This window comes from Aristolochia californica, unplaced genomic scaffold, assembly GCF_029961685.1.
Source record: "Aristolochia californica isolate CCGP_79_NKW_82.1479 unplaced genomic scaffold, dmAriCali1.0.hap1 SCAF_14, whole genome shotgun sequence".
NCBI lineage: Eukaryota > Viridiplantae > Streptophyta > Magnoliopsida > Piperales > Aristolochiaceae > Aristolochia > Aristolochia californica.
In genome coordinates this window covers 1,813,801-1,836,565 of record NW_027181815.1, presented here as the reverse complement: position 1 = coordinate 1,836,565, position 22,765 = coordinate 1,813,801, and the positions used below count along the sequence as shown (strand labels likewise).

General features: G+C 37.9%; 5 protein-coding genes and 1 non-coding gene across 8 annotated transcripts; 1 reads left to right on the top strand and 5 right to left on the bottom strand.

Moving 5' to 3' along the window:
- Positions 1-1,081: 1,081 nt before the first annotated feature.
- On the bottom strand, positions 1,082-4,630 carry LOC137950241 (ubiquitin C-terminal hydrolase 22). 2 transcript variants are annotated; one of them, XM_068796627.1, is made up of 4 exons: positions 4,316-4,630; positions 3,646-4,010; positions 2,704-2,822; positions 1,082-2,526 (listed from the first exon to the last, which is right to left on the bottom strand). In XM_068796627.1, exons 1-4 carry the CDS (start codon positions 4,325-4,327, stop codon positions 1,757-1,759), a joined length of 1,266 nt encoding a protein of 421 aa, XP_068652728.1. In that variant the 5' UTR covers positions 4,328-4,630; the 3' UTR covers positions 1,082-1,756. The 2 variants fall into 2 exon arrangements, with proteins under 2 accessions (XP_068652728.1, XP_068652727.1); XM_068796626.1 differs by having other exon boundaries at positions 3,646-4,630.
- Positions 4,631-6,646: 2,016 nt separating this feature from the next.
- LOC137950423 (probable steroid-binding protein 3) lies at positions 6,647-7,205 on the bottom strand. Its single transcript, XM_068796877.1, has one exon. The coding sequence runs from the start codon at positions 7,124-7,126 to the stop codon at positions 6,827-6,829; it is 300 nt and encodes a 99-aa protein (XP_068652978.1). The 5' UTR covers positions 7,127-7,205; the 3' UTR covers positions 6,647-6,826.
- Positions 7,206-8,204: 999 nt separating this feature from the next.
- On the bottom strand, positions 8,205-12,157 carry LOC137950421 (uncharacterized). The gene is made up of 6 exons (XM_068796875.1): positions 11,989-12,157; positions 11,791-11,847; positions 10,486-10,639; positions 9,502-9,599; positions 8,974-9,039; positions 8,205-8,527 (listed from the first exon to the last, which is right to left on the bottom strand). The coding sequence occupies exons 1-6, from the start codon at positions 12,100-12,102 to the stop codon at positions 8,492-8,494; spliced, it is 525 nt and encodes a 174-aa protein (XP_068652976.1). The 5' UTR covers positions 12,103-12,157; the 3' UTR covers positions 8,205-8,491.
- A 587-nt stretch (positions 12,158-12,744) lies between these two features.
- LOC137950806 (large ribosomal subunit protein bL35c-like) lies at positions 12,745-14,805 on the bottom strand. Its single transcript, XM_068797432.1, has 3 exons — positions 14,557-14,805; positions 14,284-14,400; positions 12,745-12,992 (listed from the first exon to the last, which is right to left on the bottom strand). Exons 1-3 carry the CDS (start codon positions 14,803-14,805, stop codon positions 12,915-12,917), a joined length of 444 nt encoding a protein of 147 aa, XP_068653533.1. The 3' UTR covers positions 12,745-12,914.
- Positions 14,806-14,911: 106 nt separating this feature from the next.
- TRNAT-AGU (transfer RNA threonine (anticodon AGU)) lies at positions 14,912-14,985 on the top strand. The gene has a single exon. It is a non-coding gene; the product is annotated as a tRNA-Thr (tRNA).
- Positions 14,986-15,371: 386 nt separating this feature from the next.
- Positions 15,372-20,934, bottom strand: LOC137949935 (probable monogalactosyldiacylglycerol synthase 1, chloroplastic). 2 transcript variants are annotated; one of them, XM_068796188.1, is made up of 8 exons: positions 20,115-20,934; positions 19,604-19,776; positions 19,022-19,183; positions 18,559-18,700; positions 18,218-18,442; positions 16,271-16,333; positions 16,108-16,182; positions 15,372-15,715 (listed from the first exon to the last, which is right to left on the bottom strand). In XM_068796188.1, the coding sequence occupies exons 1-8, from the start codon at positions 20,580-20,582 to the stop codon at positions 15,476-15,478; spliced, it is 1,548 nt and encodes a 515-aa protein (XP_068652289.1). In that variant the 5' UTR covers positions 20,583-20,934; the 3' UTR covers positions 15,372-15,475. The 2 variants fall into 2 exon arrangements, with proteins under 2 accessions (XP_068652289.1, XP_068652290.1); XM_068796189.1 differs by having other exon boundaries at positions 19,604-19,789; positions 20,115-20,207.
- Between the last annotated feature and the right edge of the window lie 1,831 nt (positions 20,935-22,765).

The following is a 22,765-nucleotide window of genomic DNA, read 5'->3' as shown; positions in this document are numbered from 1 at the left end:
CTTACCTTCAACATGTAAGCAACAACTAATGGTGGGATGGTCATGATTGTTTCCCTTCAACAACCATTTGGACATTTGGAGTTCCACTTTAATATGAAATACCCCTCTGTCATATTTTGGAGAAAATAAACTGTCTGACATGAATTGCAATTCTCATTTCTACAACACCCTCTAAAAACATCGTGAATGAGAGCAATTCAATGGCACATCTGGATCTAATTGATGTTGGTTTACCAAGTCTCTGTTGACACAAAGTCTGTTCCAGTCTGCTTTATTCAAAAAGTTTTCATGAAACGGTGAGAGTCAATAGCTTGCATGGGACCATATAAATGCTCCAGAGATTGGATTCAAAGAAGCAAATAAATGGCTCTTTCCTTATAAATGCTGGCATTGACTTTAGTCCTAGAGAAAACTACTCTTTCCTTCTGTAGGGAACTTTTATAAATTTGTAAATGCAATAATCACAAGTTTAATATCAAATAAAATGCTTACTGAACTATTACAACCATACTCCTGTGACTATATAATCGCCACTGGTGATAAGAGTTTGAACTTACTCTTAATATTCTGGGTCAAGCCAACTGGTCTTAAACATGATCTCGGTTAGACAATTGCAAAGCTTGCTCAGGTAGATTGAATGAAGGAGGATCTTGACTAGAGTTCAAGTAAAGCTCATTTTGATGCTAAAGGTTACTTCTTCCATTAGCTTTGAGGGGTCCCAGTAGAAGTGTTCTTCTTCCATTAGTTTTCATTTCAACTACAGTTACAAGTGTAAGATTCTAATGACAACGACTGCTAAAAGATAAACACTGATCATTCATACAAGCGAGCAATTCTAAATGTTCATCACTTCCATCTCTTCTTTTGATTACTTATATATGTAAACATCATTTTTGTTACTCAAACTTATTTGCTTGATTAGGAGCCTCAAGTCCATTCCTGCAAGTAATCATGACAGAGCTACAGTCGCTCTGATGTCGGAGAAGAGAAGATGAACAATCAATACAATAGCAATCAAGAGAGGTCAGGTAACTTACACTTTCATCATGAATGTTTCAATTGTCAGACACTTGGTAGGGTTTATCTTCCACCTTTTTTAGTATCAGACAATTTACAATATTGAAAACTCAGATGCACACAACGCAGACAGAAATGAATGCTGCTTAACAGTTCTTGCAGCGAAAGATTATTTCTCTAAGAAAATAAGCTGGTTCAGCAAAATTTTGTACAATTGAAGGGCAAATACCTCCAGCCAACAAGTCAAGTCAATTGTAAGTAATAGGTAGTTGGATACATCCTTGAAAAACTCCAAAGAAAAAGTACCGAAAATTATTCAATCCTCGATCAATTGGCTAGCAACATTTTGAGCTTTGAGTGTTTACGCTTCAACTCAATTGACTTCATCAGAGGCTTGATGTAGATCTCAATTTCATCTCACTTTATATCCAAGTGAAGTTCATGTAGCAACTCTTGAAATGCATATTCACCACAGATGTGGCCCCATGAAATTTCAGTTCTGCAGGCAAGGGCCTGTTGTTTGATGGCTGAACAAATAATGTCTTCATATGTGTCTCATTTAAAACCAGTGGAACATGTAAAATGCCAACAAAGAAAAGATGAGAAACTACGCTTGAGATAGATAAATCGCCTCATATATTGCACCTGTTGCTATCCTTTTTGTCAAAGTTCTCTTCAACTGTTACATCTGCTGATATACATCACCAACACAAAAGTCCTCCCACTAATTTCTCTCTTTTTAGCAACATCCAGCGTGGGCCGTTTCTTGCGTAGACATCTGAAAGCAGTCTAAATCCTCACTTGCCTTGTAATATAACATTTTTTGTATGTAATACATCATATAAGCCTGCAAAGCTCTAACAACTTTCTCACTCACGTGAGTAATCCAGGCATCGTCACACTTGTACCACTGGTTTCTTAGACGCAAATAGGTGACATAGTGACCTGCTTCAAGCTTTCCAGAGTGAGTCACTACTGCAAATAACTCAAACTCTGTAGATAACTCTGTGGACATGTCTGATTCATCACCATCAAATGCAAATATCCGATTACCAAACCGGTTTCTTATGATAGACGAAGATAAATAAGGTGCCATATCCAGCGAGAAAGGAAATTGCAAATATTGGTCAATTTTTTTTGACATTTTTTTAATAGGTGAGTGTTCAAATCTCTTCATATGGAAACATAAAACCAAAGGGAGTCGTCGGATTGACATCTGCTTAAGTGAATCCTGCCTCACTTCACAGTTCTGACAGTATAGTTTTTGGTCAGAACCCAATCTCTCAGGCCTGGTGAAAAGATCCAAGCAACCCATAAGTGTAGATATTCCAACACTTCTTCCCATTTTGGTTGATTTTTCTGATAAGCTTGGAAGCGGTTGCATGTCTAGAGATATGTCCACACATGGGTCATAGGTAGTTGAAGTGAACCCACAAACAGTACACGAGACATCTGATCTTAAGACTCCAGAGAACACTTGATGAGCTATACAATGGCAATCTCCATTACCTGCATCAGAATGGATTCTCATTAAATGAAACTTAACTCTCTAGTAACTTTGGAAGATCAAACAGTTTATGTAATTGACACAAGATATCTATCCATCATTGTTGGATGTGATTTGCAGCTACTAAAGTTGCTACTCAATGACCTACCAAGTACCAAAGACATTTTGAGAGCTAGTACCTTTATTCTGTGAGTTGGATAATTCTTCCTTCTCATGAATCCTGTCAAGCATGGAAATGAAGAACTCATGAGCATCTTGTTGCTCATAAGTGGCCAAGTTTGCCGAATGCTGCCACCAACTGCAAGGCACTCAAGAGTTTTCAGAATTGGCACAAAAGTTTGTCAAACCAAGATACTTGAAGAGATCATAAAACAAATGAATCCTTCACATAGTGGCAATATGATAGAAGGATTTTTTTAATCAAGTTTTGAAGATAACTTTATAATAAAAGTACCCCAAACTGCAGTAATGTGGTCCATGTTTTCTACGACAAGCCTCTATATAGTGCCATTGAGGAACTCACTCATTAGGATGTCGATCCATTCAGCAAGCGGGTTGTCTTTGTGTTTTCCAAAATTAGAAGTTAGCAGAAAAGCAACAGATGCAGCATTCGAGGGAAACTTGCAAGCCTATTATTCCAGTTCATAGAAGCCAGTTCCTGGCAATAGCTGAAGGAAATCTTTCTGACTTCTTGAGGGTCGGGATATGATATTTACAAAACCACACATATAACTCAAAATCCAAATAAGCAAAGGTAATGTATTCACTAAAATTATTCATAAAATGGATCTTTTGGGCGTTTTATTGACTTGTTCAACGCCAACAAGTCATTCTGCTAACTTTTTATCCAGATTTGGTAACCAGAAACTCTTACTGGCTTGAATAATTCGATTGAAATCCCCCAAATCCCATTGTAAGAATGACTGATGATCAAATTGTAAGCGGGAAAAGGTCTGACATCTTAATAGTGTGATCACATTAAATATCTAAATGATTTACAAAATCGAATGAAGAAAAGAAAGCCTAACGTTTATCAACTTCTGTCCAACCTCATGAAAAAAAAAAAAAAAAAAAAAAAGAAGAAGAAGAAGCAGAAAGCACAAAAATGGTTAATGCCACACCTGTATAAAAATCGAGCCGGGCTATAGGGCGTCCGGTCACCAGAATATACAGCTGAAAACATGGAATCAATGTCACAAGCCAAACACGGCAAGCTCCTCCTGCAGATATCCCGATTGTGCCGATCAACAAGAAAGTAATTCCTCAGAGGCGGTGTGTGTAGGAGAGCTTGCAACACGGAGTTCATAAAGCAGGTATTTCCCAAGTTATTCAAGCCTCTCAATCCTAAAGGAAGACAAGAACTCGAACAGGCATCCAGCATCAAAGTTAAATCTTTTGGAGCTCTATAATCGACCAACTTTCTCCTCTTATTGGAACTCTGTTTCCTCACTTTCACACAATCATTGTTACTGGGCAGTTCCTTGATCTGTTCACACATTACAGCCATATCAAAATCAGGATCATATACCTGATCACAACACACAACACAGAAAAGCTCAGCTCTTTCCATGTCCACAGCTATTTCATGGTCCCTTTCGGATTGACTGTGGAGAAGAGCATGATTAGAATCAGGAGAGAGAAAGCAATAAATCTGAGAGCAGATCAAGCAGAAGTACAATCTCCCTTTATACATGGAACAAAAACTGCATCTGGGTGCTTGAGATTTGTCTTTAGAAATGGTCGTTTTTCCAAGTGGCGAAGCCTTGAGATTCTTTTGTAAGGAATTATAACCTCTGAGACCATGTTTTTTTCTGTAGTTAGCAAGATGAGAGCAAGGCTTGGGGTTGATGATTTTCCCAGACATCGACAGGAACCGCAATTTGCAAAGCGATACACGCAACAAAAAGATTGGTGAAGAAAAAAGCACTCAACAGGAAAGACCCGAGTGAGTTTTGGCGGGTATTCAGCAAATGGGTAGTCGTTATTGTCAGGTTTTCGAGTTTGATTCGGGGAGGAAGAGTGATCGGAGCACGAAAGGTGCCCTTCTGCTGATCTCCCGTTCCCGAATTCCGATCAACACGAGCTTCGTAGAAACCGACTCGTGGGTCGTTCGTACTTGGTAGAAGAAACCAACCCTGAGTCTTGGTCTTTCGGTTTTATATCCCGGGAAGCGTAGCTGCGTTGGACGTTTGGACTGACAATCGGACAAACTCGATTGAAGCTGAATTAGATCCATCTACGTCGTCCATTAGGCAAGATCCAACGGACAGCGACATCACATAGCTGGGCCCATCTCAAACGGGCCACCCAGATGCTTCTTGTCAACTCAGCAACAACGACGATTCCTTATAAAAGAAGCAAACCTAATTTTCCAAATGGACGGACAAGATCAGCTCTCGTGGGTGGGCGCGGGGTCATATAAATACACCCACTTGCAACTGTGATTAGCTTCGCAGCTTATTTCATGATTCCTCTAACATGGGTTGGAGGCACAAATTACTTTTGGCTCTGCGTCTCAATTCTCAGCTTCAAGACAATTATGAAAGAGCACCAGCGACCATGGCCGTTCCCTATTATTGAACCACGGCAAGCCTGGGCTCATCTCTCTCCTTTCCAACTACTGTTTTTTTTTTTTTATCCGATTTGATCTGCTGAAAAGATGTCAATAGAATCTGGGTCGGATTTAAGGAGATGGGGTTTATGAGGCAAAAGCGTAACAGGTATCTCTCGGCTATTTCTTCTCTTATAAAAAAATCAGCTCACCAAAAGAAACAAGTTTTATGATACTGTAAAGCTCTCTTTCATAGTTTTGCATTACAATTTGCTTCCAGTTTAAACCAGTAACATATATCCTCGGTGTAGATAGAAGAAACATAACTGGCGAAGCCAACAACTTGATGCCATGTTTATCCAAGTCACGAATGATCTTTGGTCATTCACATAAAAGAACCAAGCTATAGATTTATCATTTATGTAATTGGATCAAATGCCAGAAAGTTATAAACAAGTGCACTTATCTGTTTTAAGATTATCTTGGGTGAAGTAGACTGAATCGTCATTATAGTGGTATCTGCACTGATATATGGATCCTCCTCTTTTGCTTATCGATTGCATTACTAAGTTAGCTTTTCTTCAAGGCATCTCATGATCCTTATTTCACTTTTAACAACAAAAAAAAAACTTTCAAACAGAATGCTGAACTGCAGAACACTGAATTCCCAACATTTTGTCCACTTCCAGAACACAGACCCAAATAAGAAGGCAAGTTCTCATAGCATCTAGTTAGCATTGTACTCAGGTAGATTAATAAGCTAACTGTTATTTGAGTTGAAATTTCAGGTTTGTGAAAAAATAGAACATATCAATGTGCTCAAGATTTGTATGTACAGTGCCATTCTAAGTTACTTTTAGTGACTGATGTGAAGCTTATGAAAACATATTTAGTCTGAGGAAGATTCATTCTTTTGGAGATTAGAAAAAGAGAGATAAGCATAGCCTCATTTGCTCATTTCAAAACTTATAAAGTTAAAATACTAGTAGAAAAGTAAACCTCAGATTGGATGCAAATTTCTAACCACAGCACATTAACATGATTTTGGCAGACAACAATGCTTAAACTTATACAAGCACTACTGGAGAAGAATATGAATAGCAAAAACCACATTTGGTCTTATAATTCTCTCGTCTTTTCCATAGGCCTTCTGTTAGGTTTCATTGAGAATACCTTTCTTATGTGGAAAAAAATAGTTGCTGGATCCCAAACTGCCAATTCCCAAAACATGCTAAAGGTAAGAAAACATTACCACGCTATGAACAACTCGTGATAAGCTCTGACTGCCTTTTGAGCTCATGGAAACGAAAGCAAACCAAACACCTCGTGGGTCAAGCAAAATCAACTGATGTAGAGACAAGACATTCCAGGAAAAAGCCTCGCAGGCAAAACAGTTCAAACATGTGGAAGCAAAAAACCCAAAACAGAAAAATTATAATTCCTAAACAAGCAAGATAAAGCAACAGAATTGGATATGACTAGCCAATTCTACAAAAAAAAAAAAAAAAAAAAACAATTGGATAGAAAGAAACAGCAATACAAGGCAAGAGACGAGACTAAGAAACAGGATATGGATATTCAAGAGACTTATTCTTTAATAATGGTATATCTCTATTTATCTCGGCACTAAAAAGTAAAAACCCTAGGAAATAAAATCCCATCTTACAAACACCTACATATAGATACGAACCAAACCTCGGCATAATCACACAACAAGTGTATCCATCTATAAGAGAAATAGACAAAAGGGCCTAAACGACGCGACCGACGACGGGATACTTAGCCTCGAATTTATTCTCCCAGTCAGCGAGGACGCCCAATTCTTTCTCGGACAGACCGTCGAGGGACCCGCAGACGTCCTCTTCGTTCTTGCTCATCTTGGCAAGGGCGCGGCTGGCATCTTTGCCGGCGAACATGCAGTAGGAGCCGCCGGGACCGTAGAAGCCCTTTCCGGCCGTGACGTCAAAGATCCGCCCCTTGATCGCCACGTAGATGGGCTTGCTCGAATCGGAGCCGTCAAATTCTTTCAGCTTCTGCTCTGTTACTTCCATCGTTGCTCGGGCACGTCGGGAGAGAGAGAGAGAGAGAGAGAGAGAGCTAGCTTCAGCAGCCCAGTCGCTGCTTATCCGACCTCAAATGGAGCGACTCCAGGGGGCACAATAGTCAGAAAATACGGTTCTATGCGTAGCCATACGGTAGCGCAAAGGAAATTTCGAAATTACAACAGAAGCCCATCGCTCCGGCCTGATGACCAACTCGGCCTAAAAGGGCAGTTCGTCATTTCCTCCGGAGTGGCATCTCGAATGCTTGAAGAGACTGGATTCAAATACGTGGATCCGATAAGATTACTCGGATTTTTCATAAGACCGGGACGTCTTCATAAAAATTGTGTTTTCTCTTAGAGCAATTTTTAAGATTAATTTTCAAATATAGCTACAGCTTCAAATTTTAGCCTAATTCGAAAGGAAAATATATAGGAAGGGGTGGGGGATATGTGAACTTGATTACTCTTAATACTTAATTTTCTAAAAATAAACCATTCTAAAAAATGCGGTCATTTGCCTCCCCTCCATTGTCATAAAATTGTACCAATCAACTGACTGAACAAGTTGATCCGCTACCAAAAATCTTACTAGTTTTTATAACAATGAAAATCCGCTTGAGGTAAAAGCTCAAGACAACAGGGAATCGTGTTTTCAGAGCAAAGCTCCACTCGTTTCATGCAAGGTAGGGCAGGCTCAAAACAATGAAAGCCCCACTCGTTTCATGCAGGAAATAGCCCTCCAGCTGCTATGACATTTACTCCAATCAAATTCCCAAACTGCAATTTCCTACATTGAAGACCAGTCTTCACTTGTCAACAAACTGCAAACTGAGCTCCAACCATTGCAAATTATAAAATCTCATTGTCAAATCCAACTTTGTAATGGCCTTCCATAATTTCCCATTCTTTTAAATGTTTTTAAGTGTAATAAGATTTTCCAATGGGTTATCCCCTACCTTCCCCCCCCCCCTCCCTTCTAAACAATCGATGAAGCTTCTGTTTGCCATTTGTGCGTTTGAATGATTATAAATGCCTTTGGACTGCACCTGTTTACTCAGTTCTTGTCTACTGCAACTATTTTCAAATGTCAATGAAACATAGTAATCAGATTTATCTTGTTTAGCACATTTCACTTAACACACCAAACCTAGTAATTAGATGGTTACAAAAGCACAGTGCTACTAAAAGCATAGAGGGGTTGGAACACCTCTGTAACTAATCTCCATGTAGGGATCCGAGAGTGAAACCCACCTCAAGGAGAAAACTGGTTTTCTTGAAAGTCAGCAGCTCTGCTCCAAATCCTTGTCACATCAAAACGGGATTATCTTCTCCAGCTTTACTACAAAATCCATATTTTTCTCACTGCAGAACACTAATGAGGAACAGCACCTACGGAATACTCAACCTCCTACAATGGGAAAGAATAACACAGAAATCAGAAAAGAAAACAGAAAAAACATATTGATTTGTTTTGAAGGACAATACACATAAGACGAATTATCAATTATGATGAGAGAGGAAATCATAGGGACTGCTAGAGTTGTCCAAAAGCTAAAGACAGCATATGATAGAGCAAGTTTGGCAATGACTTCAGGCGGTTGATTTTCTAGATAAAAAACCAAGACATAAAACAAAGACCATCTCGAGCAAGAAAAGCCTTTACATGCAACGTTAATCTATAGATTTCTTCATACCTAGCATCTTGGAACCAGCTCAAGCGGATTTGGAGCAAAGAGAAAATAACAGTTCTCTCTTTATATAGTTCCAAGAAAATCCACACTTCTGAGATACTACATAACATATATGAAGATCATAACATAAAGCTACTTGTTTTTCAGGACAAATTTATTTTACCTGAGCAGGAGGTAGTGATGAAACCCAATCTGATGCATGTGTTGGAAGAAGGCCTAGGGTATTCAACTGCCAGAAAAGCGAAAGATAAAGTATGAGATAAGGAAATGAGAAGCAGCATCAAAACAGATGAATCCACCAGTTCTGTGGACAGTGAAATCCTCTTATTATGTTTGCCTATAGTTGGCTGCCCACCATCATGAATCCTCTTCAAAAGAAAAACAAGTCACAGATAAACCTGTTCCAGTACTTGATGAAAAGGGGTAAATCTTATCTTCTTTTTTTTAATTCATGAAGAAGGGGTGAAAACCATCATGAATCCTCTTAAAAAGAAAGACAAGTCACAGATAAACTTGTTCCAGTACTTGATGAAAAGGAGTAAATCTTTTATTTTATTTTATTCATGAAGAATGGTAAATCTTTTTTTTTTTTTTATTCATGAAGAAGAGGTGAAACTTATCTATGTTTTTTTTCTTTTCCATTAAAAAAAATACTTGGCAAGTATTTAAAAGCAATGCAAGAATAGCTCACCTTCCATACACCCAGTGCCAACCCTGCCAAATTTAGAGCTATGAAGAGCAACTTGGGCATGAGGGTATCCACCCTCGAATCTCTGTAAGGCTCAAAAACTGTAAAATTTCATTGTCAATGAGTATGAATGCATTGACAAATTAGGTAGCTATACAAGACCATGAAATTTCTATAAAAAATTAAAGAGAAAGGAGAGAATGAGAATTACTATTTCCGTGGGAATCCCAAGGATTTTTTAAATCATGAAAAAGTTTAAAAAGATAGAGAGCCAATTCCAGCTTCCAATTCCCTAGGAATCCCCGGGATTTTTAAAACCATAACTCTTTCAATCAACTGTCAAGTTATAAATTCAAACAATCATTTACTATCATTTATGATTTTTTGAATGAATCACTAACGAAATTTGCAATTGATATATTTATCTACATATTAATATGTGTGTGTGTGTGTGTGTGTGTGTGTGTGTGTGTGCGCGTATGAGAGAGAGAGTATTAATGATTATCAAAAACATTGAATCCCTAGGCAAACAAATTTACTAAGAAACCAAACAATATGAACTCGATATAAGGTCTATCACTAATGTATGGAACCAATAAACCCACATGAAAATAAGACATCCCCCAGCTCTCAATGTTTCACAGGCTTACACAACATTCAAAGCACACTATGAAGAAAGAGTTGTCGAACAGTTGGTCCTAGCTACATTTGAGAATTTGTCAAGTTATATCATAATCCAAGAAATAATGGTGATTTAGGTAAGTACTAAGAACTCAGCCGCATAATTTTTGGGCAAAGCAACTCTAAATCGCTCTTATGCTACAAGTGGACATCCAAAAACCCTCGTACTCCTAATAACCAAATAAAAAAGGCCAGTGATAAAAGATTTTACCTACATCCAATGTAACAAGACTTAATATGCTACAGAACACCTAAAAACAGCTAGCACACCTAATGTAACAAAAGCATAATAAGCAAGAATCATACCCTTTCCAACACCTTGCAATGCGCTTATAGGCTGCCAGAGAGCTGAGAATGTGATACCAATGCTAAATAAATGGACAGTGCTCCCAGCCATCCACATCATGAAACCCATCATCAACAAATTCTTGAAAGGGGCCTGAGCCACTTCCCAAGCTTTCTTCTCATACAAAAACAAGAACTTGAATCAACAATTTGCAGCATACTGCCCCACAAAGCAAGAATTTCTAAAAGTATCCAATCTCAGAAAACTTATTGCAGGAGGGAAAAGAAAAAAGAAAGAATGCAGGAAGAGCACAATGCCGAAGAACAAGTTCAATTACTGAGAGTGATTAGAAGAGACAATGCCTAGCAAAACTGAGTTAACTGAGCTATTTATCCATTAAGGCACATAAAAAAGGGTCACCTGGATTCAAGAATTTCCTCAAGCACGCAAAGGGCATATTTGACCCTTCAGAGAAGATAATTTTTTATAACACTCAAGAGAAAACTTTTTTACATTAGCACCAAAATTAGACCCCATGAAAGATCAGCTATCCTCATACACATACATGAATCACCTTTTTGGCTTTTTCTCAGCTAAATGGAATAAGTGGGATGACACTGTTTCACCATCCAGTTTGAGGCAAGCAGCTTGGGAATTAAAAGATATAGGCAAAGCTTATCCTGTCTACCAACCTGATAAGATTCATATCTTAACCAACTTTTAGATAGACTAGGTTAGGTTACCTGGCATAGACATAGTTTTAAGGAAGAGAATTTATTAGCCTTTCAGTAAGAAAAGCATTTCAGGCAGTCTTTTTATTGACAAGAGAGAGACAGAAATGAGGAGGCACAAGGGTGTTATACAATATCCAAAAAGTAAAAACTATAAAGGCCATTATTTTCAATGCGATACACTTCCGGATTTCACTCTACGCAGAGTATACAAGTAACTTGAAGACTAGTAGACTGGAAACTCAGAAGGTCCTTGCTCAATGTGGACTACATTAACTGCCCTTCGAATGACAAAAGGAATTACGTTAAATTAAGCTCCTAATAGAAAAGCCATCATTAAAGTGAATCCTAACTAAAATCCAGTAGAAGAGAACTAAAGAGAAGCTAGCGTATAGCACAAACTGAAAACCTAAATTCGAGACGGCTGTTAGTGCATCAGGAGGAACGGCAGTGTAGAAATAATTAAATCTTTACACTTGATATATACATATTTTTTTCCTTACTGCAAGGAGATCATAAATATAAAACATAAAAAAATTGCAGCATAGAGAGAAGAACTCAAAAATTCCCAAACCAAAACACAACCAAAGTTACCTGTGCTTTCCAGGCCGCCTCACTTTCCTTCTTCTGCCGGCTGACCGTTGAATCATCCTGCCAGACGAAGATAAAGGTCAAAGAGAAACCTTAACACGACATGAAGATAGCAATAACGAATCAATATCTGGAATTAGAAGCCGCATCTACTTCGTCGATTTCTAGCACGAAATCAACTATGAAAAAGTAATGTAAGACCTGTTCGTGTGAAGCTCGATCGAAGCCTAACGGATCTGGTATTTCTCGAGAAGCAGTAGGACCTTCCGTGAAATCGATCGCCCATTTTCTAACGTAGCCTCTCCCCTTCTCCATCACCGCAAAACAGATGCCTCTAATGACTCTGTTCCTAACGAGGACGAGTTGATTACCTAATTTCTGACTTTCCCGGATTCTTTCGGCTCCGATTAAGTTTATCCGATGCATATCGGGTAAGAATGAAGGCGGGCGGACAAACGGGCAGGGAGAGGTTTGCAAACCCTAAACCTCTTGTATAAGATCCAAGACCGTCCTTGCTAACTGATTAAGATTAATCGGGATTCATTATACCTGACCCCTTTTAAACTGCACACCCACGTGCGGATATTACGCGAAGGCATGTCTCTAATACCAAATAATATGAATCTACCGAACTCTGCCCCAAAAGCTAACTTGAAAGAAGAGGTTTACAAACCCTTTCATATAACATCTAAGACCGTCCTTGCTAACCGATGTGGGACTAATCGGGATCATCAATAATATATAATAAAAACTAATTTAAATTAATTATAATATTACAGGAATCTTAAATAAAATTTATTCTCTCAATGATCATGACCCCCTTGATGTATGCAGGCCAAATAGGTTAATTATATTTGATTAACAATGCAATAGTCTTTTAATTTTGCTACATCTACAATTATATATTTATTATTTATGAAATAAATTTTAAAAATAACTCAAAATAACTCAAAAAAGAAGGTTAAATGCGAAAATATACTTAGACACTCGGCGAGAAGATTGGCCAAACCCTGAACCCTAAACCTTGAATGAAAACAATAAGCAACGAACAGTGTGTATATTCATAATCTAAAAAATAAGAATTTTTTAATGAAAACTACATATCCTCGCTACAGTAGCTAAACATCTCAGGTGGCTTTCCTGTTCACTTTAAGATATGGCAGCGCACCGATCACGTTGTCATAATCGCTTCTGCTAACATTTTGCTGCAAAGAAGAGAAGCATCAAATGTTTCTGATGACTCACAATAACATTTTGCTTGCAATTTACAGTACAAAAAGGGTTAACTATCAACCAAATAAAAGCTGTTGGGTGCATACAAGCAAAGCTTTAGAGTTAACTGTGTCTGGATTTCAATTGAATAAACTTTTCTTCCTTTTGGTGAAGCTTAATCAATGAAGAATCAAACAGGGAAAAACACAGGAAATACAGTCAAAATTTAACGGTAGCATAGGAGGCTGAAGTTCGCACAGTACTACCAGATAAGAGGAAAAAATGTCTTCTTCCTTGATACAGTGAATTAGCAATTGCTTGACAGAGAAGCAAGATCAATGGGTATTTAGAGCATCATTGAACCAGCAAGATAAGATGCATGAGCTGTCAGAACATCATCAGGCCAAGCCCTTGGTTTGTGACAAATTAATAGTTTTAGTTTTTGGGGTCTTTTGCTTCTCATGAAAGCTGCCGCAGATCATCAGTGGCAAGAGAAAGCAATAGAAAACACCAAATTTCAGAGAGTTCAAAAAGTTGAAACAGGGGTTTCCACTATCGTCACTGGAGGTTAGATTTCCATCACTGGGACTGCTAGCAGCTCATGAGTGGCTTGCTGAAGCTCGGCCAGTGTAGGCCAAGATGACTCTCCTTCACCATGCAGACTAGACTCTTGATACTAAAAGAATAATGGAGCAAAAGGGTGAGAGTAGTGAACTTCACTATACTTGAAACAACACTGCTTATAAAGAGAACTTGAAACTTGAAAGAAGAAAAAAACAAGAGAAGAAATGCCTCAAAATCCTTTCAGCCCAAGCAGCCATAGCTGCATAGAAATGCATAATCAAACTAAGAGGTCCACTGTATTTTCAAAACAAATGAACAGAAGCAACACATAGGGGGCAGTGGATGACCAAGACAAGTTCACCAAACAAAGGGATTTCATCTTTTGACCAATAAAGAAATAAGCTTAGCTGAACACAATGCCAATATTTAGACATTCAAATGCATAGTCAGAAAGACAAATTCAATAGGCTCGTCTTGAAGAATGCCCGCAACCCAAGAATCAAGTCAATCGGGCAAATAACGAGGAGAAAACGATACATTTTATAAAAACACGAAAGATGGTGAAAAAAATAAAAAAGAGTACAAATTAATTAGTAAGCATTAACTGATAAGCTATCAAACAGATGAACTTGCTCTTCGCATTCAACCCAGAAACATTGCATCAACATCGTCACAATGAGATAAATTAGACAAAGAAAGAGAGGTTTTAGTCTAACCAACCATTTTCGACAGACGAAGCTTCCTCTTGGTGTTCTTCTTCCCCAATAAATGCTGCTTTCCAGCCCCCCTCCGCATTATTTTCCCCTTCCCCGTCACACGGAAACGCTTCGCTGATGCCTATGGCCAAACAATCATTATCTCCAGCGTCCCATATGTCATAATGTCATTTCTATCTAACTGGCCAACATCAATGTGAGTGACCACAATTAACATTTTCAATAGGTATCTTCCCTTCACTAAAATTCATGTAAGAAAGATCAGAAGAACACATACCTTGTGGGTTTTCATTTTATAACCTTTTGCACCGAAAACCGTGAGAGTCGCAGAGCGCCCGGGAGGAGAAATTACTGGCGAAAGACTTTTAGGAAGAAAAGAGAGAGAACCAGATAAGGTTTTGGAGGAGCTGAGACTTAAAGAAGCTTTGTTTAGAGCGGACGGTATACGAACTACATTAAATGGTCGAACCGAAGGTGATGAAAAGGAAAGCGTCAGAGATGGATATGAAATCATCGCGGACGCCATAGCTTCCAGTTTGAAGCACCTTATCGGTTTATCTATTTGTGAGCGGAGGTGGAAGATGGACTTTAAATATGTACTAGTAAAATATATTATAAAAAATAACCATGCAGCTTTCATAGCTCAGTTGGTTAGAGCACCCGTTTAGTAAGCGGGAGGTCTTGAGTTCAACTCTCAATGAAAGCATGGTCTTTCAATCTGTTTAATCTTTTTTTTTTTTTAATTTCTTTGTTTAATGTTTTCTTAAATAATAAATTTTAAGGTGAAGCTCTGTGATTTTATGCTATAAGCCTTACAAACCCGAAAACTTGGTCCATGTTCTAATTATATATTATATTTTTGGGTGATTTTATTTAATTATTAAAAAGACCATGCAACTATGAATATTTAGAATTTGGATCCAAACCCATCCTAAAATTATTAGTCGAATTAAAACTATTTTTCCCAACTAACAAACTTGAGATCTTTATGTGAATTGTTTTTATTTAACTCCTATTTATACCTGAGTACCAACTTTAATAATCGCCTTCACCTGCAAACCATGACAGCTTTGTGATCATGGCACGCTTCGATTGATATGTAAATAATTAGAAAAAAAGGATTGCAGACAAGAATATTGCCTGAAAGGAAGTTACAAACTCGACCCAAAATTTGAATGGAAAGAACAGTTTGGTATTTAAGCAGTACAGGAGTACTGTGGTAGAAGAGCACTTCTTTGTCTGACTAATTCATGAAGATCGTGAACGATCTTAAACACTGCATCTGGGCGAGCCAGCTTCAATGCATTCTGGGACATTGCTTTCAGTTCATCTGATTTCGGCCCAAACCACTCCGCCACAATATTTGCCGTCTCTCTTGGGGATTTTGAGAACTTCCCACATCCGTTCTCCACTACATATGGTACATTCCCTGCCTCCTGCAACAACAACAGCAAAACAAAATATAAAGTTAAAAAGTAATACAGAAGTGATGATCAACCTGACATGGTTGAAAGCCACAGTATGTATCCAATACTATATACATAGTTTTACTTGTTCTATTTGATACAATGTGGATGACCATGTTGCTGATATCATCTAAAGAAATCATTAAAAGCTATTACTATTATACTTCCTCTCTCTTCACTTATCAAACATATTTCAGAATGTACAAAGTTGTAAATAATGAAGAAAAGAGATCAACAAAGAATCTTGTAATATTGAAAATTGAAGATAACAAAAAATCAAAAGAATTAACAAATTGTTATATGCCCAGTATACTCTTGGACTCACAAAACAAAAGCAATAACAGTGAAAATCTGAAAAATACCTGGCCTGCAATAAAATCATTGAGAATTATTGGGAGGCCTTGAATCATGGCTTCTGCAATGGTCCCAGGTCCAGCCTAAACGTACAAAATCACCACAGAATGAGCAAACAGTAAAAGACTATCCAACAAGCATTTGGAACCTACTGGTTTTGGAGACAGTTACCTTTGTAATAATACAGTCACATGCACCCATGCAGTCTTCCATCTTTGTAATGAATCCCTTTACCTGGAAAAATGTGTGTCAAATCTTCATTTAGGAGACACAAAGTTATTGCTTTATACAGGATTAAATTGCAACCCAGATATCATCACCTAGAGCTTCAGATGTCTTTATAGTAATTCTGAAAGTCATGTATCACCATTAGCCAGAAGATGTGGTTCATCTCCCATTTTCTGTTTTCATAATATTCAAACAAGAACAGTACTTGCAGGGCTGTTGAGAACTACTTTCAACCAAAGAACAAACAAAATCCTCAAGACACAAAATTGTGGTTTTCCCCTTTTTTTCCTGGAAAAGTACTCTTTTTGGGTTGAGCCTCCAGTTCAAGTCTCTGGTTTGATTCTCTCTCAAATCTCTATTTCAATTATCTCCCAAAAGAAGAACAAGAAACAAAGGTAAAAAAATCTCCCAAAAGACATTCTCTATCTAATAGTTAAATTATAAGAGAAAAATGTAATGTGGAAAAATATGGGAAATGACCAAAATATCCTGGACTTGTATTTTAACAAAACTAATAGAAAATAAAGCAAGTATGATTTGAAAAGTTCAGTCCTTTCATTGGCGAATAAGCACATTAGGCTACCTATCATCGTCAATCTGTCAAGAATGAAATAAATCATTTGTCTTAATCCTTCCTACTTAGTTATCTGCGAAGTGATGCACCAAAAAGAGGAACAGATAAGCAACACAAGTACATTATTTTAAGTATTTTTATATATTTCCATAGTAAGTTTTATCGAGATTTTGACATGAACTAAAAACCAGACTGAAAACTTGTAACAGCTAATTTTGAAATATGAGCTTATACATATCCAAGTATTTTTTAGCTTTTAAGACAACCAAAGCCACGACATTTCTAAGCATACTTGTCATACTCAATGGTCCTCTTGTGCCCAATTTTGAAATTTGGAGATTTGAAGTCTTCAACTTGAGGTTTTTGTGTCTCAAAGCAAGCTAAGTATCAGAACTTATTTTTTACATCTATCTTGAATATCTTGCTTGTTGATCTGAGTTTTGATTATATCTTTTGAGTGGTTTTTATCTGTATTATCAAAACTTTTTAAATTATTAGCATGTATTTCAAACTATTTTATAAAGTACTACTAATCAGTTTGGCAGTTTCACATAGGATACTTGTGAAACTTTATCTTGTTGTAATATTTTTATCAGCCTATTAAGAGGCATTGTCAGCTTACTTGTAAAGCAAGTAACCCACTGTAATTTTCTTTTCTAAGTGTTACACTTAGAATTTTGTTGACCGTTAGTCCCTAGTTGTTTGGGTAGGTACTGTAATAGAACCTATGTTATTATAAGCTCCCCTCTCTACCCCTTCACCACCCAAAAGGATGATCCCCATGCCAAAAAATCTCACTAACAACATGTCAACTTCCACATCATTGGTCAAATAACCATGGTACACACAAGGAACCAACCAAAAAACATGGGAAGTGGTTAATCCAGGTAATTGAAATAGAAACACTAAACTTGACTTATCCAGAAACGATATTTGTTGCCACTCACTTTTCTTTTTCTTTTTCTTTTTTTTTTGAAAATTCATGTGATCAAATTTGTTTCTCCCTCATCCATTTTCTCTTCTATCTTCCCTCACTCTTTCTAACCACTCTTCCTTATTTTGCTCTCATCTCACCCCATTAGTGAGTACACACAAATACAGGTTCCAAATGGGTGCAGATAGCAACTTCTTCAGTTAAAAGTGTTTGAATCTTGGAACAACACATGCAACAGAAAACAAAATTAATAATCTCTAGTAAACAATACGATAAATCTGTATGCATAATAACTTATATTTTCATAATGTCAAAAAAGATATGGGTTAGGTGAACAAAAAAGTCTGTTTTGAACATTAATTAGTTGGGTAAATGAAAATACCTGAACAGGAACCTTCCATTTGATTGACATCAATCTATTGGCAAGCTTCTTGTTGCGACCACAAATAACGAGGAATTGACCTATTGGTTCCCCTAAATTCTCGTCATACAATGTGTTTCCAAGGGCGCGAGCAGTTGCCTCTATGGGTCCCATGCCTTCCCCTCCTCCCATCAATAACACAGCAGGAAGATCTTCATCCATTCCCAATTCCCTTCTTAATTCATCCTATAAGGGAAATGAAGAGACAGGAAAAAACCACTTCAATCTAAATAAGGCAAATTATGGCAAATTTCTCAGCTATACAATGCAGAAAAGTTAGAGGAACAGGGAAGATAGTTAACCTTAGGGCGAACAGGCTTCACAAAAGATGGCCGAACAGGCAAGCCATAAACCTTAATTTGGGAAGGTTTCAATCCAGCTTTCACCGCCCTCTTAGCCACCTCAGCTGTCGGGCAGTAGCACCTTGTCACAAGCTTATGAAACCTGAAATATCATATGACATATTTGACTTATCCACAGTGACCAACAGAGTCCAACTTTAAAAAATAGATATAATTGAAAATCATTGCAAACTAGTTGAAACAACTAACAACCAGAAATAACAGAAGAAGATGGATGTACAAAATGCACATATGAGTGGCCATATTGAGAATTCCCAGTGACAATGGACTAATGATCTCATAAAAGGGTCAATCTAACTACATGAATAGTGGCCCGAACAGGGCTCACAAAATAAAGCTTTTTCAACTCGCACAATTTGCCATCACACTGGAAACTAGTCACGGTTAGATGTAGACTGCATACCATGTTGGGTGACAAGTGCTCAGATCTGTCACAACTGTTGTAAATACAATCTTCTCGAGAAGTCCTTTAGCTCGAAGGATACGTAGTGGGACATGCTGCATCAGTGGATGCACACTGATAATAATATCTGGTCGATATTTCATCAATCCTTTGGCAACCTCACTACACAAGGTAAGAAGATAGTTCAGAACAAGTTAATAGACATATTTGTCCATGCAGACCACTGTATTCCAAACATTTTTACTAGCATTATTCATTACAGGGTAATGATATATCTACCTATCATGTTAGGCTACTTTGACCCAAAATTTTTTGGTCAAAATAACCAAAATTATAAGGTCAACAAATCTCAGTAGGACACGTCCATCTAGCAGCATAAATTTATGCCCATCTGAGAGCTACTGAAATTTGGAGAACTCATAAATACAATGCTCACATTCAGTATCCCCTCTCTATCAGAACATTTCATGCAAAAAAGACCTATGTATTTTTGGTTCAATGTGGAGCATTTTTTACATACAAGAATTTCTTATGAAAAGGAAAACTACAAAGCAGATGAAAGTAAGAACCAAAATGTCTTACCGAGCAATAAAAGTTGAAGTTGCGGCAAAATGGGGCTGATGCACTAAACGTGGGGCAGTTCCATAGTATGTCATTTTCCAAAGAGTTCCATGCTTGACCAAGAAACTATAGCTCCTCGGTATTTGATTAAACGGCCATGGTGTGTGATCTGTCCACAAATCCGTCACAAACACCTGTCCCAAATAACTGCTAAAACTTGTCACGAATTTTCACACCTTCCAAAACAACAAGCTCAATAGTTCGGAAAAAAAAAATATTTTTTTCTTGAGCGAGTCCAAAACAAGACTCGATAATATCTTTCACTGTTTCTTTACCAACAGTTAACAAGGAGAGTTTAATCTATACAGAGACCGAGGTGTCCTAAAGCAATCACACTAAAGCTAAGATATTGATATTTAAATCAAGAAACAATATATATAGATAGGATAAAATTTTCTTTTTAGCAATAAAAAGATGCCCATATATACCTTAACGGTTAAGCTGAACAGAAGCACCCATTACTCGAACTGACCTGATAATCATCGCCGAATTCCCGATTAAATGCGGCTTTAATTGCTTCAGCGGAAGCTCTGTGACCACCTCCGGTGTCACTCATCAAGATAAGAACTTTCTTTGGGCATTCCACTTCCACATCGTTCAGGTGTGAACCATCATCTTCGAAGACATTGGGCCCTTCTTCCCGGGATGACTTCTTACCCGCATGAACCCCAAGAGAGAGAAACCCGAGAGGAATCCTATCACAGTGCAACCTAACAAACTTGTTCCAGTCATTCCATAGAGTTCGAATTCCGTAACCACCTTGACCCAAGCGAAGGTGAACAGCGAACTTGGGCTTATGTTGATAAAAGATTGCACTCAACCTATCAACACTTGCGGAAGATAAGGAAATCGAGTAGGACCCATGAGGTGCTAAGGAACCGAAGTTCGCCAAAACATCAGTAACGTAATTGGGTTCTTGAGAAACTGAGGAAGGCTGCATCGTGCTGTGCTGGAAGTGGGAGAAAATACAAAACACAAATTAGTGATGGAGCGGCATCACCAGGGGAATAGACATGGTGTCTGCTCATAGATGAAATGTATGCTGAGAATTAGAGAAGACGGAGAGTTTTTTAGCAAAAAGAAGTCAAGTTTGAGTTGAAATCTGAAGGGCAGGGAATGAAAAAGAAGGGTGTTTGCAGCCTGTTGATACAAGGATACTAAAGCATCAGAGAGACGTCGAAGAGGGAAATCTGGCTCGAGGACTTGCAGCCACAGCAAGAGGATTGATGTCCAGAAAAAATTTAGATGCCTTGGGTTTATGCTAAAATCCGCTTCGGAAATTCAAGCCAACTCAAAAGAAAGCGACCGGCTCCGACTTGGCATGAGCGAGCGTCGGCATATTCCATGGGCTTGTCTTTTCGGACTGACAAAGCCGATATGAATCCGAAACAGCACGTGGACCCCTAAAGTTTGTATCACTTTTTGTGTCGGGGGCTAACCGTCACTGTTACCCCGGACTAGACCCAGATCCAACTGACCCTTTTGTTGTTTGGTGGATTTGACTGTTTTGTATTATTTAGAAGAGGTCCGAATTCAAATCCGACCCTTCAGAAATTTTATGTGGACAGGATCTAAACATATGGGTCTCGGGACCTAAACATAGGGGACTCAATAATTATTAAAGACACATGGAAGGGCAAGGTGATTCTAGTTGTATATATTGATGCATTATTATAACCGGTAGTGATCTCATACCGTTTAAATATTTTTTGGGCTTTGACTACAATCCATATATGAAATCATATTATCTCAAATGTCCTTGACCTATTGAAGGAGACCTATTGGATGCAGACCAACAAAAACTCCCATGGACTTGAACACAAAATTATGTGCAAGTATCAAAGAAGAGGTAGATATCGGCAAATATCAAAGATTGGTGGGAAGAATCATTTATCTCTGCGTAACGAGGCCAAATATTTCATATGCAGTTAGTGTGGTAAGTTAATATATGCACAATCTACCACTCAGTCATTGGCAAGCACTAGAACGGATATTATGATATCTCAAAGGAGCACCAAGAAGAGGGTTTCTCTATAAAAATCATGGACACTTCAACATCGAAGGTTTTTCAGATGCAAACTAGGCCAGATCTTCGGATGACAGGAAATCTACTTCAGGATATTGTACGATAGTTGGAGGAAACTTGGTTACATGGAGGAGCAAGAAACAGAATATAGTTGCAAGATCTAGTGCAGAAGTAGAGTACAGAGTCATGACACACATAGTCAATGAACTCATATGGATCATCTCTCTCCTTATTGAACTAGGATTTTGCAAAAAAACTTCTATAAACCTATATTACGATAATCAAGCTGCAATACACATCACATCGAATCCAGTCTTCCATGAGAGAACAAAGCATATAGAAATAAATTGCCACTTCATACAAGAAAAATTCACTGCGGGCATCTTATCTCTTAAGCATGTATCTTCACAAAACTAGGTTGCAAACATTCTCACCAAACCAGTCACTCATAAAACTTTGTCCACCGTCTGTAGAACCTGGGTAGCTACGATGTTTTCTCACCCCTAGCTTGAGGGGAAGTGTTACAATGTGGGACCCACCATGAGGTCAAGAGGTGTCAACAAGGGCCCTCATACAAGTTGGTTCAAGCTAGGAGATAAGGAACATGAGCTGGAATTAAATAGAAGATTTGAAGATCAAATAGGATCCCACAAAGATACCATGAGTTGGTATCTCTATCCACATGAGCTGGAAGATCATGTGGGACCCACAAAGATAAGACCACGAGATGGCTTTCTATCTTGGTGCACGTTCTTAAAGAAGAATTAGAAATTGAGTCAAATTAGTCTCTTAAATAGATAATATAATCTTATCATGATAGGCTTATGTTAGAGAGTTTTAGTTGGAATGTAATTAGGAGTCCTAAAATTACTTGTACATGGACTCTATCACCTCCTCAACTATAAATATAAGTTATTGTAACTCGAAAATTAATCAAGCAAACCTCTTAGTTTCTCTTCACTCGTGTGAAGCTCTCACTCTCCAAACCTCTATTAATTTTTCTTCGTCTCTCTCAACTTGAGAGTCTTTCTTGTTTTTCTCCTTTTCTTTCTCTCTCCCTTTGCTCGAGGTATTATTCATGGGGTCCTCAATTCAAC